Genomic DNA, 25,858 nt, shown 5'->3' with positions numbered 1-25,858 from the left:
TGGCTCTATCCTTTTCTTTTTCCCTTTCTTCTTCCCTTTCTTCCCTTTCCCTTTTTGTCTTGTAGTATTGGACATTGAACCAAGGGCCTCATACATGCAGAACAGTACTGTATCCTTGAGCCACACCCCCTTGATCTTGTAATCACATGACAAAAGTATGCATGACTGCTTAAGTGTGATCTATTTACCACAGTCAGCAATTTTTTTTTTTTTTTTTTTTTTTTTTTTTGTACATTTGATTTCTCAAGAACTTTCCTTGCAGAATCTGGCCTCAATATGTAAGGCCATTTCAGATGAATAAGAGATTTCCCCATAGCAGATGTATGGAGTCTCTCCTCTTACCTGCTTTGCTAAAGCCCAATGTTAAGAGCTTCATGAAGAAAAATTTAGAACTGGACTGAGCAGGAAGAGACTAGGCAGAAATATGCCTCAAGTTGAGTCCTGTTCATGAAACCCAGCAGGCTCAAACCAGGAAAGACTGCTATCTTGTGTTTTCATTGTTTATTTGTTTGTTGCTTTTGAGACGATCTTATGCCTAGCCTGGCTTGGAACTCCATAAATAGCTGAGGGTGACCTTAAACTCCCGACTTTTCCTCTGCTTCCCAAGTGCTGGGATTATGGGCGTGTGCAAACAATCCCTTTTAAGCAGTGCGTGCTAGGAGTCAAGCCTGGGGCTGAGTGCAGCTATGCAAGCACTCTGTGTTACACCTCAGCCTTCTTGAGTTTTACAAAACCACTTAAGAACTTCAGTTATCTTGGTTTGCTGTTGGCACAGCCAGAAAAACACAATGTGGTAAAAGGTTAAGGTAATTGGAATTAGTCATCTTCGAGAAGATAGAAGATGGAACTAATAATTTCTGTGTAGGCCTTAATCTTATTCAAGTCTATATTGAGGATTGTTGAAAAAATGTTGCACCAAAGACTTAAAAAAAAAAAACAAAAACAAAACCAAAACAACCCAAAACAGATTTAAAGGATATTCAAGCCAGATTTGAGGCAGGTGGATCTGTGAGTTAGAGGGCTATCCTGGTCTATAGAGAGTATTCCAGAGATATACAGGAACAACCTTGTTTTAGAAAACAAAACAAAACAAATGAAAAAGGAAATCCAAATCCACAGCTAGACTCTCTCCTCTCAGCTCCCACCCGAAAAGGAAGAAAAATGTCCATTGTATAAAGGCATGAGGTTAGGTAGAGTTTTCCAGTGAGCTAGAGGGTGTGGGCTCACCGCACCTTTTCCAGCTACAGCTATAGCAGTCTCAGTGGAGATGGTTCAAAGAGGTTATCGACTGAGGGACTCCATACTTAAGGAGAAAAGAAACTCTGTATTGGGTGAGCTTTTTTCTTCTCTCCCTACAAGGTTAGATAGGGTTCCCTTTATTTATACGAAGCTTTCCTGTGAGGGTAACGTATGCTGGGCTGCTTGTCATTTCAGTAAACTGCTTGTCATTTCTGAACCCTGTTTTTCTGAGAGGTTATAACAGACTATAGCAATAGTTGGTTTAGAAGTATAAATCCTACACTTTGCCATCCATAGAAATGTTATGTTACTACCTATGTGATTGTTTGCTGGTTCTATTGAGTAGCCAGCTCGAGGTGTCGGATCTGTTCCCTGTAGTTCTCTTAGTCGCGTCTGTGGTCAGAGTTACTCTACGCTGGACTCGTATGTCTTTATTACCTCTTTGGTTTTTACTCAGGGCTGGAAAGGTCCATAAATCCTTGTTCCCGCATTCGTACTGATATTAATAGGAACCATGGGTTGAGGGACAGTTGTGCCAAAGTAGAGCGAGCAGAGAAGTGTGGAGTTAAAGGATCAAGTGGGCATGCTGAGAAAAATAGGGAGAAGGAACGAAACCCCCAAATCAGAAATGATTTCATAGATCGTACACTGAAATAGTGACTCAATTACTTTGTAGGAAAGATAGAAGAGGGGAAAGCGAGGCTAAATATAACCAACTTATTAAAAGGGAACTGTCACCGAAGTACAGTATTAGCCAAAGAAAGTAAACGACATGACCCGTGCATCTTCATGTTAGAGAGAAGCAATGGAGAACAGAGTGATGGAAACACAGTGCTTGGTGTCTGGTGGGCTGGTTTCAGGGCTCCTTGTGCAGGTAACCAAATTTATGTTCCTAAAACGGTGCATCGGTATACAGCCTATGCATATCCTACTGAAACTTTAATTTCTTAGAATATTTTTATTTCCTTAGTGTTGTTGTGGGGGTGCTCAGTGAGGTCTGAGAGTGACTTGTGGGAATTAGTTCTCTCCTGACCATGTGCGTTCAGGGTATCAGACTCAGGCTGTCTGTCCAGCTGTGCCAGGCTCCTTTACCTGCTTGGTCATTTGAGTGCATGAGACTTTGAATCAGCTCTGGATTACTTACAGGACCCACTGTGTAAATAGCTGTTATATTGTTGAGAAATTGGGGAAGTAAAATGCCTACATGTGTTACAGCATAGCTGACCTCTGTTGAAGCATTTATACCCTGCTTTCCAGCTTATAGACACCAAATCCATGACTCCTCGGAAGGGCCAACTTCATGTTTTTAAACATTTGCAAAAATACATGCCAAATATTTATAGTGATCTGAAAAAGAAGATAGGACTGGAGATTTTAGTTTAGTTTTTTTTTTTTTTTTTTTGTAGTGTTATGTATGTGTGTATGAGAAGAAAAATTCATCAATTAAGTTATAGAGTAAATATCCACTTTTTAAAAAGACAGGCCATGCCGGTGTTTTGCACCTGTTATGATCCTAGCACCAGAGAAGCTAAGGAAAATCCAAGTGTAAGGCCTCCCTGGCTTGTCTGTCGAAAGAGCTGCAGGCTGGATTCACAGAGCCAGCTTAGATGCCTAGCCCCACTTCCAGCCAGGCCACCAACCCCAGAGGTTCTGGGCCTGAGGCCATGTGGAGCTAGACCCCAATCCCTACTTCAACGACCCTTGCCTTTACCCCAAGTCAGTCTCCTTTCCTGCCTGCTTTCACATAGCCTACCTCTCCCACCATGTCAACCTGGGACTACTTAGGGTTTCTGAAATCAAGTTCCAATTGGAACTTAAGCTACCCTGCCTGCCATGCTGATCAGGGACCAGTCTTAGTCTGAATCCTAAACTTCAGAGTGGCCTGAAGACTAGAAATCAACTCTACAGATTGGGGTAACAGCAAAGACCTAACAGAAGAAAGTAGGGAATAGGGCTGGAGAGATGGCTCAGTGGTTAAGAGCACTGACTGCTCTTCCAGAGGTCCTGAATTCAATTCCCAGCAACCACATGGTGGTTCACAACTGTAATAAGATCTGATGCCCTCTTCTGGTGTGTCTGAAGACAGCTACAGTGTACTCACATAAATAAAATAAATCTGTAAATCTTAAAAACAAAAAAGTAGGGAATAGGCTTGAGCTCATTAGCGTAGAAAAGGACTTTCTGAATATGACCTTGATTATACAGGCATTAAGATCAACAATTAATAAATGAGACCTCATGAAACTAAAAGGACTTTTATACAGCAAAGGATACATCATTCAAGCAAGGAGGCAGCTTACTAAATGGGGAAAAAAACTTTGCCAATTATATATCTGACTGGTAGGTTTGCAGCCTAACTTTGAATAGTTACTCTGTCTACTTCAGTGTTTCTCTCTGTCATGTGGGGTAATTCCTATCCCAAGGGTGGTGGAGAACTGAAGACATCAAGTTCAGTTGCCTAGCATATTACAAGGTACAATGGTTATTTTATAACTTTATTTTTAGGTAGTTTGTGTGTGTGCACGTGTGTGTGTTTATGAGAGAGGAGAGGAGAGGAGAGAGAGGAGAGGGAGAAAAGGGAGGAGAGGGGGGAGAGAGGGGAGAGAGAGAAGAGAAGGGAGATGGGAGAGAGCTAGCGCAAGAGGGAGCCTGTCTGCCTGCCTGCCTGCCTGCCTGCCTGCCTGCCTGCCTGCCTATGGAAGTCAAAGAACTTGAAGAAGTTTTTTCTCTCCTTTCACCATGTGTGTGTGTATCCTGGGGATCAAACTCAGGCCAGTAGGCTCAGCCTAAACCTTTACTACCCACTGATGCATCTTGCTGACCTGCCATGGTTATTTTCCATCATTTGGCTTTCAGTTACTGTTGGCTTTTATGGTCTTCTACTTTATGTTTCTGGGAAAGGATATACCTAAGTATAGACAAGCCAGACAGACAGGGCATAAATGAGGTAGGACTAAGAGTCAGAGCCATGGATGGGCTGGAGAGTGACCAAGCCTCTTCTTGGGGTTAATTCGTTGTCATTTGGATGAGGGTAAGTGGCCAAAGGCAAGTGAGCCAGGTTGCTTGTATGGGAGGAGAGAAGAGGAGGTCACATGGATTTGATTGAATTTGGACCCTGGTACAACCACTCTAAGTTTTCACTACTGACTTACTTGCTTAATTTACAAGAAGGGGACGAGGCTGTTTCTTCAGGTGGGAGTCTCTGCTCAGCCCAGGCTGCACTCATACCCTCCATCCCTGCTGCCCAGTTCCCTGGAGTGCTGCACTGCAGAAGCACCTCACCTTTGCCTCCTTGAGTAGGGAGGTCATTTTAAACACTTGATAAATGCATTGAGTCAGGCAGGGGAGAGAGAGCGGGGCTCATGCATGGGGAGAGAAGACTGTTGTGTGCAAGCGTCTCCCTGGCTTTGGTCATTCTCAGAGAACTCCTACAATGAGTTGTGTTACTTACAGGTGTTCTCAGTCCTCTGGGGAGCTGCTTGTTGAAGCCAAACAGAAAATGGTTTCCTTTTCTCCTCTGTGGGGAAACTTTATGAGTTGGTTGCTCTTTGCATACCTGATTGGTTTCTGGGTTGTGGTGTTGTGTGTTGTTGTGTGTGGGTGCTCTCATGCCACAGTGCACATGTAGAGGCCAGAGGACAGTTTTAAAAGTTGGTTTCCCTAGAGGTCCAGGATTGAGCCGAGGATTTCAGGGTTGCCACACAGAACTTGTTACCCAAGGAACCATCTTGCCGTTGCCTCCCCATCCTTTTTGAATGGGTCTCACACTCATAGCTTAATTTGGCCTGGACTCAGAAGTCTTCGTTACCATTTGTAATTTCTGAGATCTATGAATTGTAGATTATTTTTCTGTATATATATAATTTCTATTAAACAATTTTGCAAAGTTTTTAGTTTTTTTTTTTTTCTTTTCTTTCTGTTTTTCCTGACCAGCTTCCTTGGTTAAGCATTGTTAGCTACATATAGACTAAGTGGACTGACCAGCAGGACAAGATAGGACAAACAACAGTGGGTGGAGCAGCTCAAGGCCTGCTGTTTGTGAAACAGGATGTGAAGATAATGGCACTGAGAAGATAATGGTCTGCTCTAGATAGGCTAAGCTCAGGGTTGCAGAAGCAGATGTGTAGGGTGCACTGGGTGATAGTGATCCATGCCAGCTAGAGCAGATTGACGTGGCCTCAAGGCTCCCTGTCCAGTGGTGCACATGACGAGGGTTGCTGCCCTTTCCCCTAGTAAACTTTTCAATAGTAAGCTCATTGAATAGAATGGACTGAATTCTGTATAGAACGGGATTCTGGGGAAAGCATACCTTTTTCAAGAAGGGCTCCTCCCCTGGGGAAGGCACCCGGGAAGAAAGGACAGGGAAAAGAGAAGCGTTGGCTCCTCGGCTCCTCTAGTCTTCTAGATGTTTAATCTGTGTCCAGTACTGGGATGTGGCATCACCGACATTTTGTGTTCTTTCCATTGTTGTCATGTACACCATACAGGTAGCTGTTGTGCATTCTTGTGTATGTGTGCACATGTGCTTGGTTGTTTGTAGAGGCTAGGGGTTGATGTCAGGAATCCTTGTCCGTCAGTCTCCACCATATTTTTTAAGACAGATTCTCACCTGAACCTGATTCAGCTAGACTAACTGCCTAGGGAGTCCCACTTACCCGTGTCAGCCTACTGAGTGCTGTGATTATAGGTGTTAGCATGCAGGAGACTCTGCTGACCTGCCCCCAGGGACCTAGCAATTGCCTAAGTCGTCATCTGCCACACCTTGGCTCAAGCCGCCAAGGATACCCCCTTGCTGAATTTTATTTCATAACAATATGTTATGATGAATTTTCTATTTGAGTGATGGATCCAGACTAAAGTCCCCAGCTTTTGGGACACATGCTCTACCATCTCCACCATTTCCAAAGTGTTGGGCTCAGTGGCAAGCACCTTTCCTCACTGACCATCTTGATGGCTTTTCTTATAAAATATTACTAAGCATGTTTTGATCTGGAGTCCAGGAGAGAGAGGGAAAGGAAGAGAGACAGAGACAGAGGGAGAGGGAGAGAGTGCAGTAGTGTAGGATCTAGAGTTTAACTTTGGATGCTGGTCCTCAGGAGCCATCCACTGTTCTCTTCAGGTAGGGTGTCTCATTTCAGCCTACACTCTCAGCAGGACAGCCTGGCTGGCCAGTGAGCCCCAGGGATCCTCCTGCCTCTGTCTTCACAGCACATGCCATCACAGACTGTAGTTTTATGAGGGTCTGGGAGATCTCGAAGCGCTTTGCCAACTGAACTATCTCCCCAGCCCAAGAACTTGTATTTTAACCAGAACCTCATGTGATTTTGACAGTTTGACTGATTTGAGGATCATTTCAATTTAGATACATCAAACACTCCCCTGAATATGTTCACCAATTTTCCTGCTAGGTAGTCACCTAATCTTTATATCCTCTCCTGTAGGAACTCACGACCACTGTGCTGTCAGTAATTGCATGTAATATGATGCTTCCATAGAAGTTACTGTTTACTGTCCTGGGTGGATTGGGCCAACTTCATGAGACATAATTTTATACTCCTTAAGGGTACTGGTTTTGAGTTCTAATCATTGTTAAATTCATTTTTAAAATTGTATGTAAAAACATACAATAGGTAGTATGTTTTTACTCACCTTGAAAGATGACATTAAGTATTTTAAAAAAATAAAACCAACCAACCAACCAAACCAGACTGTCTTAGCCAGAAAGAATCTTGAATGTTGTGAGACAACCTTTTCTTTTAGGGCAAATGGAGGGAGGGTCAGGGTCTTCTGTATAACCCAGGCTAGCCTCCTGCCGTAGCCTTCTAACTGCTAGAATAACAACCAAGACTCACCACACTGTCACACAGCCTGAACAGACAGTTGTCATTTAGTCTCCTCTTCACCATGAATTTTTATTTCTTGCTTTAAAATATTTTTCATTTATTTATTTACGGGTGTGTGTGTACAAGTGCATGCCACAGAACACATGGGGAGGTCAGAGGGCAACTTGTAGGGGTCAGTTCTCCACTGTCAGCTGTCTTAAGCTTATCTTTCTCTCTTTACATTTTTTTTTAAAATAAAACTACCCACGTATGGAATTTACTGGTCATAAATATTAAAGTGATTTGTTATAATTACATTGAAATCATTGTCATGACTTTGCTTTGGTTATTTTGAGACAATGCCTGTGACCATAGCTCAGACATGACTGGAACTTGCTACATAGTTGCAAACTGCTGGTCCTGTTGCCTCAGCCTCTTCATTCAAAGGTGAGGCTGAAGGAAGGTGTTTATTCGGAAAGGTGGCTCTGGTTTTACACTAAGTCTTCTGTTGTGGTTCTCTAGGAGCGTGGGAAGTCTGTGTTCACTGGAGACAGGGAGTGGATGGTAGAAGGCAAAGGTAGTAGGACATCTGACCCATTTCCTGTGAGAGAAAGTCAGTCTGAAGGAACAGAGCATTTACACAGCAGACTAGGAAAAGGAGGCTCTGTAACCTAACCGTAGACGCTGCTTCTGAATATTTTGGTGCTAAGACATTATTCCTAATAAAAGGTGAATGTGCTTTTAGAATTGTCTGTAACTTCCATTCAACTTGCCAATCTGCAGCAGGAAGCAGAACAAATATGTTAATTTTATGAAGTAATTTTATGTATCGTCTTGTTCTGTGTTTTTGTTTTTAGGACCGGAGTAGGCCCTATGACACTTTTAACTTGCACTCCTTGGAGAACTCCTTAATGGATATGATAAGGACTGACCATGAGCCTCTGAAAGGTAAACACTACCCTCCCAGTGGCCCACCAATGAGTTTCGCTGATATAATGTGGAGGAATCATTTTGCAGGTTAGGAATATTCATATGTCCATTCTTGCTTGGTGTTTTAAGCAAAAATCAGCTTTTTAATAATTGTGATTTTTTTTGTTTTGATTTGATTTGTTTGTTTGTTTGTTTTGCTTCTGTAAAGCATTGTGGAATGTATTTAAAGTTTTTTTTTTAACCTGGGTTCAGCTACCTATGGTAATCATGGTTGGTTACCTTGATTTGTTTATCTGCCAGAAGTCTCTGTTGGGTAGCTGAGGTCATGGTTATAAGCATGAAACCAGAAGCCAAATTTTCTGGGCTTTGTACATTTGGAATCTTTCACTGAATCTGCAGAATTCATTTAAGTACAGGTGTACCTCAAGAAAGTGATGTTTAGTAAATCAGTCTCTAAGGCTCCTTCATAAAGTTTCTCATCCTGCGCTTCCAGTGTATTATAGTCTATCCCTTCCCAGTATAGGAGCATCAGATCACAGCCTATGTGCAGCCAGTGGCCCTTTGCCAAGTGGGGGCTAAAGTACAAGGAAGATGTCTTAAAGTATATGCATGGTTTGAGATCAGTATGATGCAGAACGTTCCAGGATCAACATTAGTAGAACTTCCTAATTTTAGAGTCCATGCAAACTCATAAATTACAAATAGTTCTTTTTATAGATTATTTAACATTTTAGAGACCCTACAATATCTTAAATGCTGTAATGCAAGTTCCTGATGTGGAAATCTCCACTCCATTTTGAGTTAGGACTTGAATTAAAAGCTAAACAGTTTGCCCCAGGGATGCCCATCTTGTGTGAACTCTTCCTCTTCTGGAACTGTGAGGATTTTCTCCTCTCTGGCAGCCTAGGCCATTATCAAGGACATGGCTAAGGTGTCCTCACCAGAAATCCTTTTCATAATTGGCTGCTTTTCTTAATTCCCAGTGAAGAGAAGTAGTCCTAGGAGGCCGTGAGAACATAAAATGACTTGGGAAAGCTAGATTCTTAAGGCCTTATGCAAAGAAGAGAAACACTGCTGTTAAATTTAGTCACTTACCACATCTTTCCCCAGTTAAAGATTAGGTCCACGATAATTTGAAGCATGTTACACTTAGAGGTGTGAATGATGTAAAAATAATAATATTCACAGATGGTTTGGTTTCTTAGACTCATTTCAGGCTACACTTGTCATTTGTCGCTGCCCTGAGAGCCTCCCTGGTTATCCTCACATGTGTATCCCTCCTGGCTCCTGGTCCCTTTTCTGGTCTGCCTTCTCTGTTCTGCTCTGCTTTCTTTTCTTTTTGAGTCTGGTCTTACTATGGAGTTCAGGCTATCCTGGAACAGACTGATCTTGGAACTCAGGACAACCCTCTTGTCCCATCTTCCTGAGTGCCAGGTAAAAACTAGGAGAGGAATTCAGATTATGGTCACTACAACATTTTTTAGAATCTTATGTATGCTTGTAAAACAGGAGCTACTTGTGCCTCCTTACGCATAGCGCTGGCATAGTGACAGAGGGTAGGAACTTATCACAGAGTAATGTAAATGCCTTTTCCATTCACAGTGGGTGGCCTTTTAAAATTACAGCCCCACTATCTCTGCAGCCTTTTCTTTACTAGCAAATATGAGATAATAGACTGCTTCACCATACATGTATTATGGCCCCACGAGTTGGGAGACCTTGAGTATGTACTTTATAGTTGAATATGGTTTCAACTTCCCAATTTTTCATATTCTACTGCATGTTTTTCTATAAACAGACTACTTCCCTGAGGTCAGTGACATCACTATGTCCCTGAGGTCAGTGACATCACTATGTCCCTGTGGTCAATGACATCACATGCACCTTTAAGAAAATATTTTGACACTGGGCATGGTGGTGCACATCATAATCTCAGCACTTGGGAAGCAGAGGCAGGAGGATGATACAAGCTCAAGGCCAGCCTGGGTTTATACATAACAAGTTCTAGGCAACTCAGAGCTGTGTAGTGAGACTTGTCTCAAAAAACCACAAAGAACAACAAAGGAGGAGGAGGAGAAAAGAAAATGCTTAAGGTACTTTTAATTTTAAATTGAAAGAAAATTGTCAGAATAGGAAGGTAATAATTAATACATAAACAGAATAAAAAGCCAGCTGGAGCGAGAGCTCAGTCTTAGTACTTGTCTTGTACCATGATGGCCTGATCTCAGTCTCCAGAAGCTAGTAAAAAGAGCTGGGTGTGCTAGCCTGTGCTCACAATCCTAGCACTGGGAAGAGGGGCAGATCCCTGAGATGCACTGGTCCATGGGCCTGGCCTGCCTGGTGAGCTTAAGGCCATGAGAGACCCATCTCAAAAACAAATAAAAAACCAAAACCTCACCAAAAGCATGTGGATAGTACCTAAGGAAGGAGACCCGAGGTTGTCCTCTTGTTGGATCTCCACAATAGTGAATCCTCATGTTTGTGTACACACATGTATTTGCACACATGAACATGCATATACACATAAGTAACTAAAAACACAAGAAACATTGTGATGGTGTAGTCATAGGTTTTTATTTTCTGTTTCTATTTTCCATGGTAGTAAATACCCATGTTTCTCTCTGGGTTTTATAATTTATTGATAGAACTTAAGATTAGACTTTCCAGTTTTGCTTTACCCTAGGTAGTACTGCTGTGAATAAGTTGCTTGAGGGACATTTATAGTGACAGTCCATGGGTCCAAAGATAGAAGTAGCAGAATGCGTTGAGCATCAGGAGATAGATGACCTGTTGGGTGCCTACTGTGTGGCTTCTAGGAAATGCTTTGCCTGTGCCTCCTTAGGTTCTTGGTCTTGATCTTTTCCCTCTTGAATGTGGGAACATTATTTGCAGATATCTGTGTCGGGAAGGGTTCTCAAAACTCAAGTAGAGTTGGATTTTGGGGTGCTTGTTTACACTGGTGTTATTTGTCTTAGAACTCAGTTTTCTTTTCTTCTATAGGAAAAAAAACCCCCACATTCTTGCCTAACTCTATAAAAAAAAAAATCAAACAACACATAGTAGAACAAAATAAGAGTGGTAAAAAGCCTGCAGAAGGCTTAGTACCTAGACATAGCCACGGTATTTAGCAGTCTTTATTAAGAGGTTCCCAGGTGTTCTACATTTTCTATAGAGGAGATGAAGTTTCAAAACACAGCCTTTCTAACTTTGTAGTTGATCCAAACTAGATTCGAGTTCTTTATCTGCCCTTAGTTGGCTAGTGAACTGGATATATTAGCCTCTTTAAAGCCTCTTAATTAAGATAAAACAGCATATAAAATAGATGGGGAGCCAGGCAGTGGTGGCGCACGCCTTCAATCCCAGCACTTGGGAGGCAGAGGCAGGCGGATTTCTGAGTTCGAGGCCAGCCTGGTCTACAGAGTGAGTTCCAGGACAGCCAGGGCTACACAGAGAAACCCTGTCTCGAAAACCAAATAAATAAATAAAAAGATGGGAAGATGGGTTCCCTAGCAAAGGAACTTTGCAGGTATCATGTGATTTTCTGTGAGGAGCACGGAATGCTTATTACTTGATCTCTGTAGTAAATTAAGCCATGCCAGTACAGATTTATTTCTTGAGAAGACTACAGCTAAATATTGGCTGCAAATAGTTGTTTTTATTTTCCTTAAATAAGTAGTGATTATTGAGGGCTAAACCATCATTTTCAAAAGCCACATGTAGGAGAAAGAAAAACAACCATTACTTGACTTTTTAAAACTGTACATCTGCATAGCATAGTTTTCTTAGTTACTGTTGTATTGCTGTAAGAGACATCATGACCAAGGCAACTTATAAAAGAACATATTTAATTGGGCACTTAGCTACAGTTTCAGAGAGTGAGTTCCTGACCACTATGGCAGGCAAGCATGGAGCTAGAGCAGTAGCTGAGACTTGAACCTAAGTTTGAGTCAGAGATTCAATGAGACAGGGAGGAAAGAGAGAGAGAAGGGAGGGAGCGGGGAGACTGGGCCTGGTGTGAGGTTTTGAAATCTCAGCATCCAGCCCTAGTGACACATCTCCTCCGACAAGACGACCTCCTAATCTTTTCCAAAATAGTTCCACCAACTAGGTACCAAGCAGTCAAATAAGACATGAATTATTTCATGATATACTTAAAATGGACCTGGTATATATTCATAGTGATAGTCATAGAGAAGATATCAGTATCTATTATTTAAGACATATTTAGTGAAAAATCATTTTATTCAAGCATTTTTTTTTGTTGTTTTGGGGTTTTTGTGGGTTTTGTTTGTTTGTTTTTCAAGGCAGGGTTTCTCTGTGAAGATCTTGCTGTCCTAAAACTTGCTCTGTAGATCAGGCTAGCCTTAAACTCAGAGATCTGTCTGCCTCTGTCTGGGATTAAAGATGTGCACCACCACTGCTCTGCTTTCAGTCTTTTTATTTATTTATTTTACTTTTTTCTTTTGTTTTTTTTCGAGGCAGGTTTTTTCTGTGTAGCCCTCGCTGTCCTGGAACTCACTCTGTAGACCAGGCTGGCCTCGAACTCAGAAATCCACCTGCCTCTGCCTCCCAAGTGCTGGGATTAAAGGCGTGTGCCACCACTGCCCGGCTTTAGTCATTCTTTTAAGGGCTAGTGTGAGAGAACAGGAAGTTTAGGAAACAAGACTTCTATTTCAGTAAATTACACCTCACAATTTTTCTGTTGTTTTTGTACTTGTGCTGGGTCAGTCTAGATGTATCACAGAGCAATACCTTCTGTGCATATAAGTGTATAAGTGTATATAGTGTATAAGTGTATATAGATGGATGGTAGAGCACTTGCTTTGTGTGCATGAAGCCCTTGGTTTGAATCCCGGCACACATAGCCTTCAGGGAAAAGGAAAGGAGAATGGTGCACTCTGTTACAGTCACTGGGCCAATTCAGTCTGGCTGTAGCAGAGAGACAGAATAAGGGCTTGTGTTTTGCCCTTTATACACCCTTTGTATGAGAGACGCCTCAATCTGAAGAGAACGGAGGGTTTCAAGAAGAGACTGAAGGCGTGATACCACTACTCATGGGTTTCTAATGACAGAAATCCTTGGGAAACAGAGGTCAGGCAGTGGGAGGAAAAGAAAACTTCCAGTATTGGAAATAAGGGGAGCAGTTCTGTCTTTGTATAAGACTGTCTCCTGACCTGGAAACCTGTGGTCATTAGGCTTGATGGATCTGTCACCTTCCCTGCTATACTAAGTAAGGAAGCAGCAGCTATCTCCTCTGTCTGGGAAAGCACCATATAGCAGGTGGGTGGCAACAAGAGGAAGGGATGGGCTTCCCTCATCCCATGTACCCTTTTCTTGTCTGCTCACTGGGGTGGTCCCTGATGAACTGTTTCTAGTATTTAAATTTTCTCTTCCTTTGTCACTCATGGAACTGAGATTTGAAAAATGAAAAGAACAGGTGTTGGTTGAGAACCCAGACTGAGGGACTGCTTTTCAAAGGTATACCGAAAAAGTCTGAGGAAAAAAATAGCTCATTTCTGGTAATAGTGCCTTAGCACATTTAAATCGACAGAATCTTAGAAGATATGAATGCCACCCATTTTCTGTTGTAGAGACACTTTTCTGTATTCATTGTATTGAAATGGTACACGACAGAGACTTACACAAAATTGGTTCCCTTTGGGAATTTTTGCTTCCCTTGTTTTAGAAAAGAATTTTTCTTCTTTCCTCCAGAAGACAATATGTGGCTTATTTAGTAGCTTGAATCACAATGTCAACTTCTTTAAGCCTATGCCAATTTGTCCTTTACACAGTTGTCTAATTCTGAGTTATGTTCGTAGTTCAGTTTGCCAAGCATCTTGAACCTCAGTTAGATTCCTAGCACCTAAAATGAAGAAAGACAGAAAGACCCTACAAACTGCAAGGGCATGGCAGATTTTGATTCAGCAGTGACTGCTCTTGTCCATCTATTCTCAACCATTTCTTCTCTTTGAGACTTAGTTGGTTATTTGGGCTGCCCTTGGACTCGTGCTCGGTAGAGATCCATCTTGCTTCAGCTTCCTTTGTAGCTGCAGCTAAAAGTGTGCATTACCTTGCCTGATGCATTTTCATCATTTAGCAGTTATAGAAGGAAGGTTATACCTGGGCACTAAGTTCTGAAATTCTAGTTCAGTTGAGCTAATTAAGGAAACAAGGACAAAGGACTTAAGAATTTATGGGTGTCACAATGTGACGGTAGCACATGTCTGCGCCCTAGGTCTAGGAACTCTGTGATTGGAGCCCAGAGTGCAGCCTGCCCTTCCAGGAGATAAAACAAAACAAAACAAAAACTTGCCCAAAATTGTTCATTGACTTCAGTCCTGAGCTCATGGTTTTGCTTATTGGTTATTTGGAGCAGATCTATAGTACTATAGTATAGTACCAGATTTTGCCATTACCATGTAAAAGAAATTTAGTTTTTAAAAAATAACTTATTTATCTGTTTTTTTAGAGTTCACAACAGAACTTGTAGGAATCTGTTCTCTTTTTCCCCTGGTGAGCACCTTGGGTACCGAGCTGAGGTCATTGGGTTTAGTGGATCACTTCCCTGCTGATTCTCTCACCAGCCTCAGCATCCCCTGCATCCCCTTTCTGTTGTTCTGAGGCAGGGTCTTGTGTGGAGTCAACCTGCCTTAAACTCAAGACTCTCCTGTCTCAGCCTTTGAGACCACATCCAACTTTACTGGGTTTCTTTTGGTGGTTTTTTTACATATCATATTTTTATGCCTTATGGTACTTTTTCTCTAGAAGTATATCTCTAACTTTATAGAGAAAATAGGTAAAAATCTAGTAGAATATTTTCTTGAAGCACTGACATTCGCTTTGTAGCTGTTTGAGTACCTTTTAAAGGGTAGTGGGTGATTAGAGAAAGATGTGTTAGTGTGCTGAAGAAATGGCTTTCATAGTAGTAATCATAATTTAATAAAATTTCCAGCTTTTAATTTAGTTGGGTTTAGTTGGGCTCTGAAATAAGGTAGATTTTGAAATATGAATAAATTGAATTTATAAAGTTGTGATTTTTTTTCCCCATTCTAAATAAACAAATGTAACTCCATTCTCCACCCTTGGTCTCCATCCTGACTCTTGTCTGTTATGTCCTGAGATGTGGGCAAATTAGGGCAGTCTTGGATTTATTTCCATATCTGCATTTAACTTAGTAAGACCAAGGATGCCCTCCGGCTTTTGAAACCTTACACTTTACACTACACTTAAAAGATAGCTAGCTGACAAGAACACTTTAAAAATAGCAGACTCCTGGACAGGTGACAGAATGTCACACTGGCAGCACCAGACTGCAGAAACAGAATCACCAGATGTCACACACTTGCTTCTGTTTTCACAGCTGATTCAACAGCAGCATTTGTTGGGCAAAATGAAGTAAAAAGAAATGGCCTTGTCTGAGTTGAGCATCAGGCTTTTCTCTGCCATTACACATCTTCTCTCCCAAATCCTTTAAAAAGAGTTAAAGCTTGGCTGTACATTGCACTAAGAAAAGACTATGCAATGGTTGCACGCTTCATGCACGTCCTCCATACTAAAAGAGATACATAAACACTGACTATGTTTGTCTTTAGTGATCTTATTTTCCACATATCCTAATTTTTATTCAATGAAAATAGATTACATTTTATATTCTAATCACTATAGCTTAAGATATAGAAGAGTTAACCTAAATATTCATATGTAACTTTACACACACACACACAATTCTAGTTATCAGGAAACTTAGATTATATTTAGGTGATTGATTCTAGGGATCTAGCATTGGAGCTTTTCACAAGGTTTATGTTCCGGTTTATCCAAAATTCATTGAAAAAAAAATTAGGGAGAAGTCCAGGAATGATTAAAAACTACAGGGCTTTTCTTGTAATAGTGATGCCTTCTGCCTGCAAGACACTGTCGGAGCCTCTTGTTCTGCTTCTTAAGAAAGACGGAGTTGCAAGTATCCAGTGAGGGCAGGCAACGATAACCCCCTTTCCAAGGTGAGATTTTCTATCTCCTTAGGAAAGAGCCCAAAGGGACGTGTAGCTGTGCTCAAACTCAGGCTAAAAGGGCAACATCCTAGAAAACAGAAAAATTATTTGATCAGGAAATTTACCCCTGTGCCTATGTGCTCGAGGCTCTTTCCCAGTTTCTTTTCTATACGTTTCAGTGCCTCTGTTTTCATGTGGAGGTCCTTGATCTACTTGGACTTGAGCTTTGTACACGGGGATAAGAATGGATCAATTCGAATTCTTCTACATGCTAACTGCCAGTTGAGCCAGCACCATTTGTTGAAAAATGCTGACTTTTTCCCACTGGATAGGTTTAGCTGCTTTGTCAAAGATCAAGTGACCATACGTGTGTGTGTGTTCACAATAGCTTATACTGTAAGATCAAGAATTGACAAATGGGACCTCATAAAATTGCAAAGCTTCACCGGGCGTGGTGGCGCACGCCTTTAATCCCAGCACTCGGGAGGCAGAGGCAGGCGGATTTCTGAGTTCGAGGCCAGCCTGGTCTACAAAGTGAGTGCCAGGACAGCCAGGAGCCAGGGCTACACAGAGAAACCCTGTCTCGAAAAACCATAAAAAAAAAAAAAAAAAAAATTGCAAAGCTTCTGTAAGGCAAAGGACACTGTCAATAGCAACCAACAGATTGGGAAAAGATCTTTACCAACCCTACATTCGATATATATCCAGTATATACAAAGAACTCAAGTTAGACTCCAGAGAACCAAATAACCCTATTAAAAATGGGGTACAGTGCTAAACAAAGAATTCTCAACTGTGGAATACCAAATGGCCAAGAAGCAACTAAAGAAATGTTCAACATCCTTAGTCATCAGGGAAATGCAAATCAAAACAACCCTGAGATTCTACCTCACACCAGTCAGAATGGCTAAGATCAAAAACTCAGGGGACATCAGATGCTAGCGAGGATATGGAGAAAGAGGAACACTCTTCCATTGCTGGTGTGATTGCAAGTTGGTACAACCACTCTGGAAATCAGTTTGGAGGTTCCTCAGAAAATCAGACATATTACCATCTGATGATCCAGGTTATACCTCTCCTGGGCATATACCCAGAAGATGCTCCAATATATAACAAAGGACACACGCTCCACTATGTTCATAGCAACCTTAGTTATAATAGCCAGAAGCTGGAAAGAACCCAGATGCCCCTCTACAGAGGAATGGATACAGAAAATGTGGTACATTTATACAATGGAGTACTACTTAGCTATTAAAAACAATGATTTTATGAACTTCTTAGGCAAATGGATGGAGCTAGAAAATATCATCCTGAGTGAGGTAACCCAGTCACAAAAGAACACACATGGTGTGCGCTCACTGATAAGTAGATAATAGCCCCAAAGCTCAGAATATCCAAAATAAAATTCACAGACCACATGAAGCTCAAGAAGAATGAAGACCAAAGTGTCTTAGAAGGGGGTACAAAATACTCACCAGAGGAAATGCAGAGACAGTGCAGAGCAGAGACTGAAGGAAAGGCCATCCAAAGACTGTCCCACCTGGGGATCCATCCCATATACAGTTACTAAACACAGACACTATTGTGGATGCCAACAAGTGCTTGCTGACAGGAGCCTGATATAGCTGTCTCCTGAAAGGCTCTGCCAGAGCCTGATGAATACAGAAGCAGATGCTCACAGCCATCCATTGGACTAAGCACGGGGTCCCCAATGGAGAAGCTAGAGAAAGGACCCAAGGAGCTGAAGGGATTTGCAGCCCCCTAGGAGAAACAACAGTATGAACCAACCAGTACCTCCAGAGCTCCCAGGAACTAAACCACCAAGCAAAGAGCACACATGGCTCCAGCCGCATATGTAGCAGAGGATGGCCTTGTGGGAATCAATGGCAGGAGAGGCCCTTGGTCCTGTGAAGGCTCAATGCCCCAGTGTAGGGGAATGCCAGGACAGGAAGGCAGGTTAGTTAGTGAGCAGGGGGAGGGAGGATTGGATAGGGGGTGTTTCTGAAGGGAAACAAGGAAAGGAAAATAAAATATCTAAAAATAGAAAGAAAAGTTATTTGATGCAGTAAAGCTGGAAAAAATTTTTACAGGAATTAAACTGAATGAAGATTAACTAAAATTGAGCTTATTTTTTGTTCTTGACAAATCCTCTTGATTGTAGTAATATTAAGGTCCATTTGATGCCTTTTAAGGACCCATCCTGTCCTCTGAATAGTCACTAAAGACTGAAGAGGTCCTGCTTTTCAAGTTTTGTTTAAACAGGGTCTCACTGTGTAACTCTGACTGGCCTAAAATTCACAGATCTCTTCTGTGCACCACTATATCTGACTTTTTCCCGGTACTGTTTGTTTTTTTGTTTGTTTGATTGGTTGGTTTTTGAGATGGCTTCACTGTGCAGCTCAGGCAGGCCTTGATCTTGTGGATTTTTTGTTTTGTTTTGTTTTTTTCTTTTTTGTTTTTTTGAGACAGGGTTTCTCTGTATAGCCCTGGCTGTCCTGGAACTCACTGTGTAGACCAGGCTGGCCTCAAACTCAGAAATCCACCTGCCTCTGCCTCCCAAGTGCTGGGATTAAAGTCGTGCGCCACCACACCCAGCGAGCCTGTGGTNCTGGGATTAAAGTCGTGCGCCACCACACCCAGCGAGCCTGTGGTTTTTACTTTGCCTATGTCTCCTGTGTGCTGAGGCCATCAATGCATGCCATTGTCTAAGTAAAGAGATTCTGTTTTTCCTTAGGTTCTAATGGACAGTGAGTGTGAAGTCTTGATAAGAGTTTATGTAGACTTCAGCAACTGGCTGTTGTGGTTAATACCCTAGAATATGATGAAGCAGAATTAGAGGATATCACTTTTGGTTTTCATAAATGCTAGTTTTGGTGTAAAGAACATTGACTTAATTGAGACCAGAATGTAAATTCTCTTATTGAGTCAAGGTTGTCACTGTAACAAGTGTTTGTGAGTAGTTTTTGATCTAGGTGGTGGTAGCAGGAAGCACTGCGTGTGATACAGGCTCTGTCAGAGACCCTAAACTGACCTAGGAATTAGAAAACCATAGAAGTCTTATGGGACAGCCACAAATAGAATTATAAGAAATATGTCGTCAACAGTGGGATACGTTTTAAACTCCTAGTAATTAGCTTGTAGCTAATATCAAATAGTTTTTCTACAGAAACCATATATTTAGGAATGTTTCCCTTATTATATTTTGAGAATTGCATTGATTTTTTCCCATTCTTTTACACACACACACACACACACACACACACACACAAAGTAGTGAAGTTGAACGAGGACTTTAGTTTTGTTTTGTTTTGTTTTTTCATTTTCCCCTGGTATTGAGCTTGGTAATGTGATGTTTGCCTCCAGTCCCCAGAAACAGAGTTTAATACCAAGTCGAAACTGCCTCTTGGACCATTATATATAAAACTGTATCTGTTGTAAAACAAAGGAAAAACCTCGAAACCTTTATCTTTAGCTTTATACAGACTATACTTCCCCAGCTATGACTGACATTTGAAAGCAGTGGCTATAAAATAAAATGAACATGTTTTTAGAGCTATAGGAAAACTCAGTGGTAGAGTACATGTAGAGTACATGTCTAAAAGTAACTCTCGATTACAGAGTCAAATACATAGAAATCATGCCTAGTTATTATTTTAATATCTTTTTGACTGTTTTTTTTTTTTTGAAACAGGGTATTACTATGTAACTATAGACTGCTCTTGTCTCCCAAGTTCTTAGATTACAGGGGTGATCCACCACACCTAGTTTTACTGGTACCTATTTTGTTGAAGGAATTGGTCATGAAATCTTACATAGTACATTTTCCTCCTATACAAGACTCTCTGAGTTTAATTTTTATTTTTGCTACATCCATTTTGTCTCTGATAATGAAAAAAAGCAGCAAATGCCTGCATCTGTCATCTTCACTCCTGCACCTCTTCCTCTGTGCCTCTGAACCCTTCCTTCTGTGCTTCTGCCTCTCATCCTACCCACCCCATCCCCCACGGCTCTCACTCTTTACCCCAGTGCATCATTCTGTTTATGACCTTACAGATCAGTGGTTCCATCTTTGTAAAGGACTACTGAGTAAATATTTTAGGGTGCACAGGACACAGGCCTCTGTTGCCTCTTTGCTTTAGTTCAGTTTCACAGCTCATTAAAAATTAAAAAAAAATGATTCTTAATCTCCGAGGTATGCAAAATAGGAAATCAACCGATGTGGTCAGAAGTTTCAATTCCCATATTATTCATAAAGATGACAATCTGGAAAGTCACATTTGTCACAGAGTAGTTAGTTGTGGGTCCAGGCATGGTGGTACATCCCAGTGCTTGTGGGAGGCAAAGACAGGCGAATCTCTGTGAGTTAGAGGGTAGCCTGGTGTATGTGGTAAGCTCTAGATCAGCTAGGGCTACATAGTCATAAAAAAAGAAACAGCAACCCACCATAGAGACCAACCCCCAGAAACAGAAGTAGCTTTGGGTCAACATAATAATGCAGGATTTTTATGCCAGTCTTTCCCCACTGACTTGGAAACATTTTACCATCTTCATTTTGCTCCTCTGGTAATTATGTTGTATTTTTGAGCCATTATGAAACTGTATTTTTTTATTCTCTCTAAACTTCATGTTTATATATACATCTGTAAATTTTTTCTTCTTTTTTGATGCCTTAATTTGAAGGGCATTAATGAATGATTGTTTAAATAAAATGCTAGTCCAAGAATTTGACTTGTTGAAATTTTAACATTGGAGATGTACAAATTTCAGACTATAATGGAAGCTTCTTTTTGTTTGATTGTATTTTGTGTTGAGACTTTGGCTTTGTTTTAAGACTTTTTATGTCTGTGTTTTATGAATTGATTTTAAAGTTGTTGTAAATGCTTTGGCTTTGATAGCGTTGCTATAGATTTAATCTGTAGTGTTTTGTAATGTTTATATTTTGCAGTGTATTTGAAATAATTATATTGAACAATGTTTTCTTTGTGCTTAAAATAAAATTGCTTTATTTTCCAGGACGCATGGGAATAAATTTCCACCATCCAGGAACAGATAACATTATGGCACTTAACAGTAAGTCTTCATACGAAAAAGCTTTATAAAAGTATCAGTCAGGTTTGCAACATGCAGTTTCTGCTTACTTAGATTTTCACTGTCTCACCTTTCACCGAGCGAGCGTGGCACAGACTACTGTGCCTTACACGTGCTTCCCAGAGCAGGATTTCTGTACCAGCAGCATCAGCATTACTTGGGAATTTACTAAAACCACACATTATTGGGGGCTCCTGCAGACCTGCTGAATGGGGAAGTTCAAGGGTGGATTTGTTTGCGTTAGGAGTCAAGTAGGTGATTCTGAGTAAGCAAAAGCTTGAAAACTTGCTGCTCTGAACCAGCCTTGGCAGAACACAACCCCGGGAACCAATCTGGCCTGCTGCCTGTGTGTGTAAATAAAGTTCTATATTAATAACGGGAAATACTTGCCAGCGTCTCTCAATACCAGTAGGTGAAGTAATAAAAGAAGGAGAGGTATAGGGAGGGGAGGAAGCAGAAAGCCCGGGTAAATAAATTACCTCATTTACACATAACTCATAAGTTTCTCATTGTGGTAAATAGTCATAGATGTTTCAAGGGAGACATTTAGGGATTTCAATGAAATTTGTATATTATAGATGTCAGCTTAGCATTTTTGCTGGTCAAACGTGGTTTTGTCAGTATAATTATGAGATTACATTCTAGAGCCACATATATATATATATATATATATATATATATATATATATTACCCAGAATGTTGCTCTGTTGCTCAGTGATTTGGTTAGTCAGGGGTAGGGACATGCCTGTAATCCCAGCACTTGAGAGATACAGGCAGAAGAAGATCAGGAGTTTAAAGTTATACTCACTATGTAGAGTCCCTGAGGCCAGCTTAGGCTATTAGAGACTGGTGTAAGAGAACTGTGCCTGAATATTTCATATCACTCATTGCACACAGCACGGCAAATATTTCTATAAACATGTATATTTGTAGGTTAGAAAAGGGTAAATGAGGCTACAGCAGAGTCCAGGAGTTGAAGCAGTTCTTATTGGAGGCAGAGGAAGAGAGCTAATACAAACAGAAGCAGTCCCTTGGTAGCTAGAGACAGAAGAAAGGCTCAGTTGGAGAGCTGCTTGAGGTACACAGAGCCAAGCCACAAGGTCTCTGGGTTGAGCAGAGCTGCAGAGGTGAGGTCTGAGACTATAGAGGTCCTAGAAGCAAGGCATAGGATGGGAGCCAATGAACAAATGATGGCAGGGCCACGGGTAGAGTATGCTTCATCACCATTGGGGTTATAGCTGAAATGAAGTCCCAGGGACAGCCAGGAGTTCTCAGCCTATGGGTTCCTTGGAGCACAACTGGGTGGTCAGATAACAGGCCAGTGCCATTGCTCTGTTAGGTGTCCTCGTCCTTATGGAACCCAGGGGAGGGAGTTTACTCTTTGTTCTGATATATTCCATACACTCTTGGGCCTGGTTTCTCTCATACAATTTTAGTATGTATCTGTGTGCTCGTGTGTTCCCAGGCTTCGTTATCAGTTTATAGGCAGCACCTTATTTGCTTTGGGGGGAATAAGGTATCAGTCCATGCCTTATGGGTGGTACTGGGCAGACGCGATATCTATGTGATCAGAAAGCTGCAGAACCCCTGCTGTTGTTTTACTACTCAGTGCTCAGTGCTCCTTGTGAGATGAAAGTCGCCAAGGGCAAGTCATAGCCTAAAAACTTAGAGGCCAGTGTGATCTCCACACCTTGTTTCCAAAAACAAAAGCCCTGGAAGAAGTGTCTGGCCAATTTGCCTCTCCAGCATCTATAGACCAAAAACTTTGCAAAGGAGCCTGCACGGGAATTGTTTGTTGCCAGAAGGCCTGGGTGAGCTGTTGACTCCCAGAATCGCAGTTTTCTCTTTCGTCAAGTGAGTGATACTGATTTGTGACCTCTTAACCTCTCAGATGTGCAGGCCAATTCCTGGTCTCCAGGGGGGGACATACTGAATAAGCATAGGGCTGTGTGTTGTCCCCTTCTTGAAATACCATTAGATTTCTTAAGACAGGTTTTACATTCTCTAAAATATATACACACTTAAAATACACATCTAAAATACCCATACATTTCCTTGGATCTGACACATGCCTCAAGCACATGGAAACCACTGGAACTGCTTGTTGTCAAGTCCTGATCCATGCTAGGCATGGTCCTGTCTGGAGAGCCTTGAGGACAATATAGATTCCAAAGTATGTATACACCTCTCATTTCCTAATTTCTGAAAGAAAGGACACTTTAAACTGAGATTACCCTGTGTGTGTGTACGCATGTGTGTGCGTGTGTGTGCGTGTGTGTGCGTGTGCGTGTGTGTGTGTGTGTGTGTAATTGATAACATGCTTAGCTGTGCATCATTAGTAACTATGAGGATACTCCTTTCGATGATGGGAATTGCCTGAGAAAGAATAGTGTGGTAGTGTTGTCTGCTTGAAGCAGTTTCTGTGTATCTGAGAAATGACCTAATTTGACATCCAAGGGGCAGAGGATACAGTTTGCTTATTTCTGTGTAGAAAATAAAACCGAAAGACATTTTCTTTTGAAAAGGTTTCGATTATCTTTGGTTTATAAAATGAGAGACCTCATTTACATGTGGTTTGCTTAAGTCTCCTTTTTAGCATCAATTTCATCTCTTAGAGAAAGAAGGCCGATTACCATTCAGAATGGATTTATTGTGTATGGATAGTGTGTGCGGGGTGAGGGAGTGTTTGCATGTCATGGTATAGGTGTGGAGGTCAGAAGGCCATCTTGCCTATGGATAGGTGGAACGTGGTGGTGAGAAGAGTACACCAGTGTCCATGCCTCTCTGGGTGTTCCAGAAGGCTGACACATCCAGCTGTCTCCTCAAAGCACACTTTAGAAACAACCGGATGTATGCGTTTGCATTACTTATCGTCAGTTCTCGCTCACAGTCATCTCATCTGGACAAGAGCATAATCTCTGTATTGCATGCCGTGTTTGCATACTTTGATACTTTGGCTGTTATAATATTTCTCATATGTATTGTGAGCCCAGCTCCTTTAGTGACATGTATCTGACATGGGCAGTCATGTTTGTGAGTATGGTGTTTGTTTATTTAGAGACCAGGTTGGCTTGGGAGTTAGATTCTCTTCCCTCCCCCTCCCAAATGCTGGGATTTCACCCATGTGCCCCCATATACAGCCTCGTAATCTCTGTCCATCTCACCTCCACCGTCAGATAAACCCAAACATGTACTTGGTCTCTTTGAGAGTGTCTGACTAGCTTGGGCCAGTCTCAGACTCACTAGTTCCAATTTGTAGCTGTCAGCACTGTTGCCCCAGACCCCAGGGCAGGCATTGCAGCTGTGTGCCCAGTGTCCAGCAACACATAGGCATGTTTTGTCCTCTATTTCCCCCTATCATTTGTCATCCCAGAGCTCTTGTCCTGTGGAAACCAGTTTTCCCTTTCCCTTAGGAATGATTGAGATCAAATTAAAGATCACTAAAACTCATGGTTGCCTTTAATCCCAGCACTTGGGAGGCAGAGGCAGGGAGATCTCTGTGAGTTCAGGGTCTGCCTGGTCTACACAGTGAGTTCCAGGACAGCCAGGACTACATAGAGAGACCTTGTCTCAAGTAAAACAAAACAAAAATCACTAAAACTTTATCATTTCACAATTTTTTATTTTTTTCCCTTTGGATTTGTTTTATTTTGTTTTTCGAGACAGGGTTTCTCTGTGTAGCCCTGGCTGTCCTGGAATTCACTGTGTAGACCAGGCTGGCCTCAAACTCAGAAATCCACCTGCCTCTGTCTCCCAAGTGCTGGGATTAAAGGCATGTGCCACGACTGCCTGGCACAATTTTTTATCATTGAAAGGGACTAAATATAAATTGAACTATATTTTTAACAAAGAAAGGGAATCGGGTGGTATTGGCACACACCTTTAATTCCAGTACTTGGATCTCTGAGTTCCAGGCCAGTCTGGTTTACAGAGCAAGGTTTGGGACAGCCAGGGCTACACAGAAAAACCCTGTCTCTTAAAACCAAATAAAATATATAAAATAAAAGAGGGAGGGGAGTGGCTAAGAAAACGTAGGATATAGGAGAAATGATTTGTCGGTAGCTCACACTTGTAATCCCAGCACTTGGGGGTTGAGACAGGAGGATAGCAAGTTGAAGATGAGCCTGGGCAGCACAGTGTCACTGTTGAAAGGTAGATTGGAGGAAGCATGTGAACGTAGCTCCTCCTTTCTTACCATGAACAACAAGTATGCCCTTCCCTCTAGAGTGGGGAGTATGTTCCCTTCCTGCTGTAACAATTATCCATTGAACCATCTTCCTTATTCTTACTCCAAAGACACTAAGTTTGCATAATACATCCTTTTCCCTTCCAGAAAAGGAGGGAGGCCTTTGAGGGTGCTCTTTGTAGTAATGTTTGTATCAGGCAGACCTGTGCTTCTCTGCACTGAGTATGCAGTTGTTTTAGCAGTCGTGGCCTCCCATAGAATTGTGGTAGTTTTTCCTCTCAGAAAAGTGCCTCTATAACTGGTCCAAGTCAACCAATTTAAGGTCAAATTCATGTTGAAAGCCAGGACACTCAGTACCCGCTTAGAAGGCGTCGCTGCTGAGGGTATGCAGTTTATTCCTCTGGACTTTATTCCCTTTCGAAGTTGAAAATAGGCTGTGGGGATCTGGTGAGGTAAGGAGGATGTGTGGTGAGCACACAGAGGAGTGTGCTTTTCGGGGTGCTGAGCATCTGAAAGTGCAAGACATACACCTGCTTACACAGCATGGAGGTAAGACAGCTGCGGTGGCCATGTTTGGGATCAGGCCTGTCTCATGTCACCT

The 25,858-nt window shown here is 41.7% G+C and overlaps 1 protein-coding gene across 13 annotated transcripts in view; it reads left to right on the top strand.

Moving 5' to 3' along the window:
• Window positions 1-25,858, top strand: part of Cpeb3 (cytoplasmic polyadenylation element binding protein 3) — a 187,271-nt gene that overhangs the window by 61,239 nt on the left and 100,174 nt on the right. For 8 of the 13 annotated variants that reach the window (XM_029472536.1, XM_029472535.1, XM_029472532.1 and 5 more), the window contains exons 3-4: window positions 7,919-8,078; window positions 20,996-21,052. In XM_029472536.1, the coding sequence (XP_029328396.1) occupies window positions 7,919-8,078; window positions 20,996-21,052 (217 nt within the window). The remainder of the gene's footprint in view (window positions 1-7,918; window positions 8,079-20,995; window positions 21,053-25,858) is intronic. The other 5 variants (XM_021152378.2, XM_029472539.1, XM_029472538.1 and 2 more) reach the window with 1 other exon arrangement.

Source organism: Mus caroli, chromosome 19 (assembly GCF_900094665.2).
Source record: "Mus caroli chromosome 19, CAROLI_EIJ_v1.1, whole genome shotgun sequence".
Classification (NCBI taxonomy): domain Eukaryota; kingdom Metazoa; phylum Chordata; class Mammalia; order Rodentia; family Muridae; genus Mus; species Mus caroli.
The sequence above is the reverse complement of the archived record's forward strand: the minus strand, read 5'-3'. Positions and strand labels throughout refer to the sequence as shown.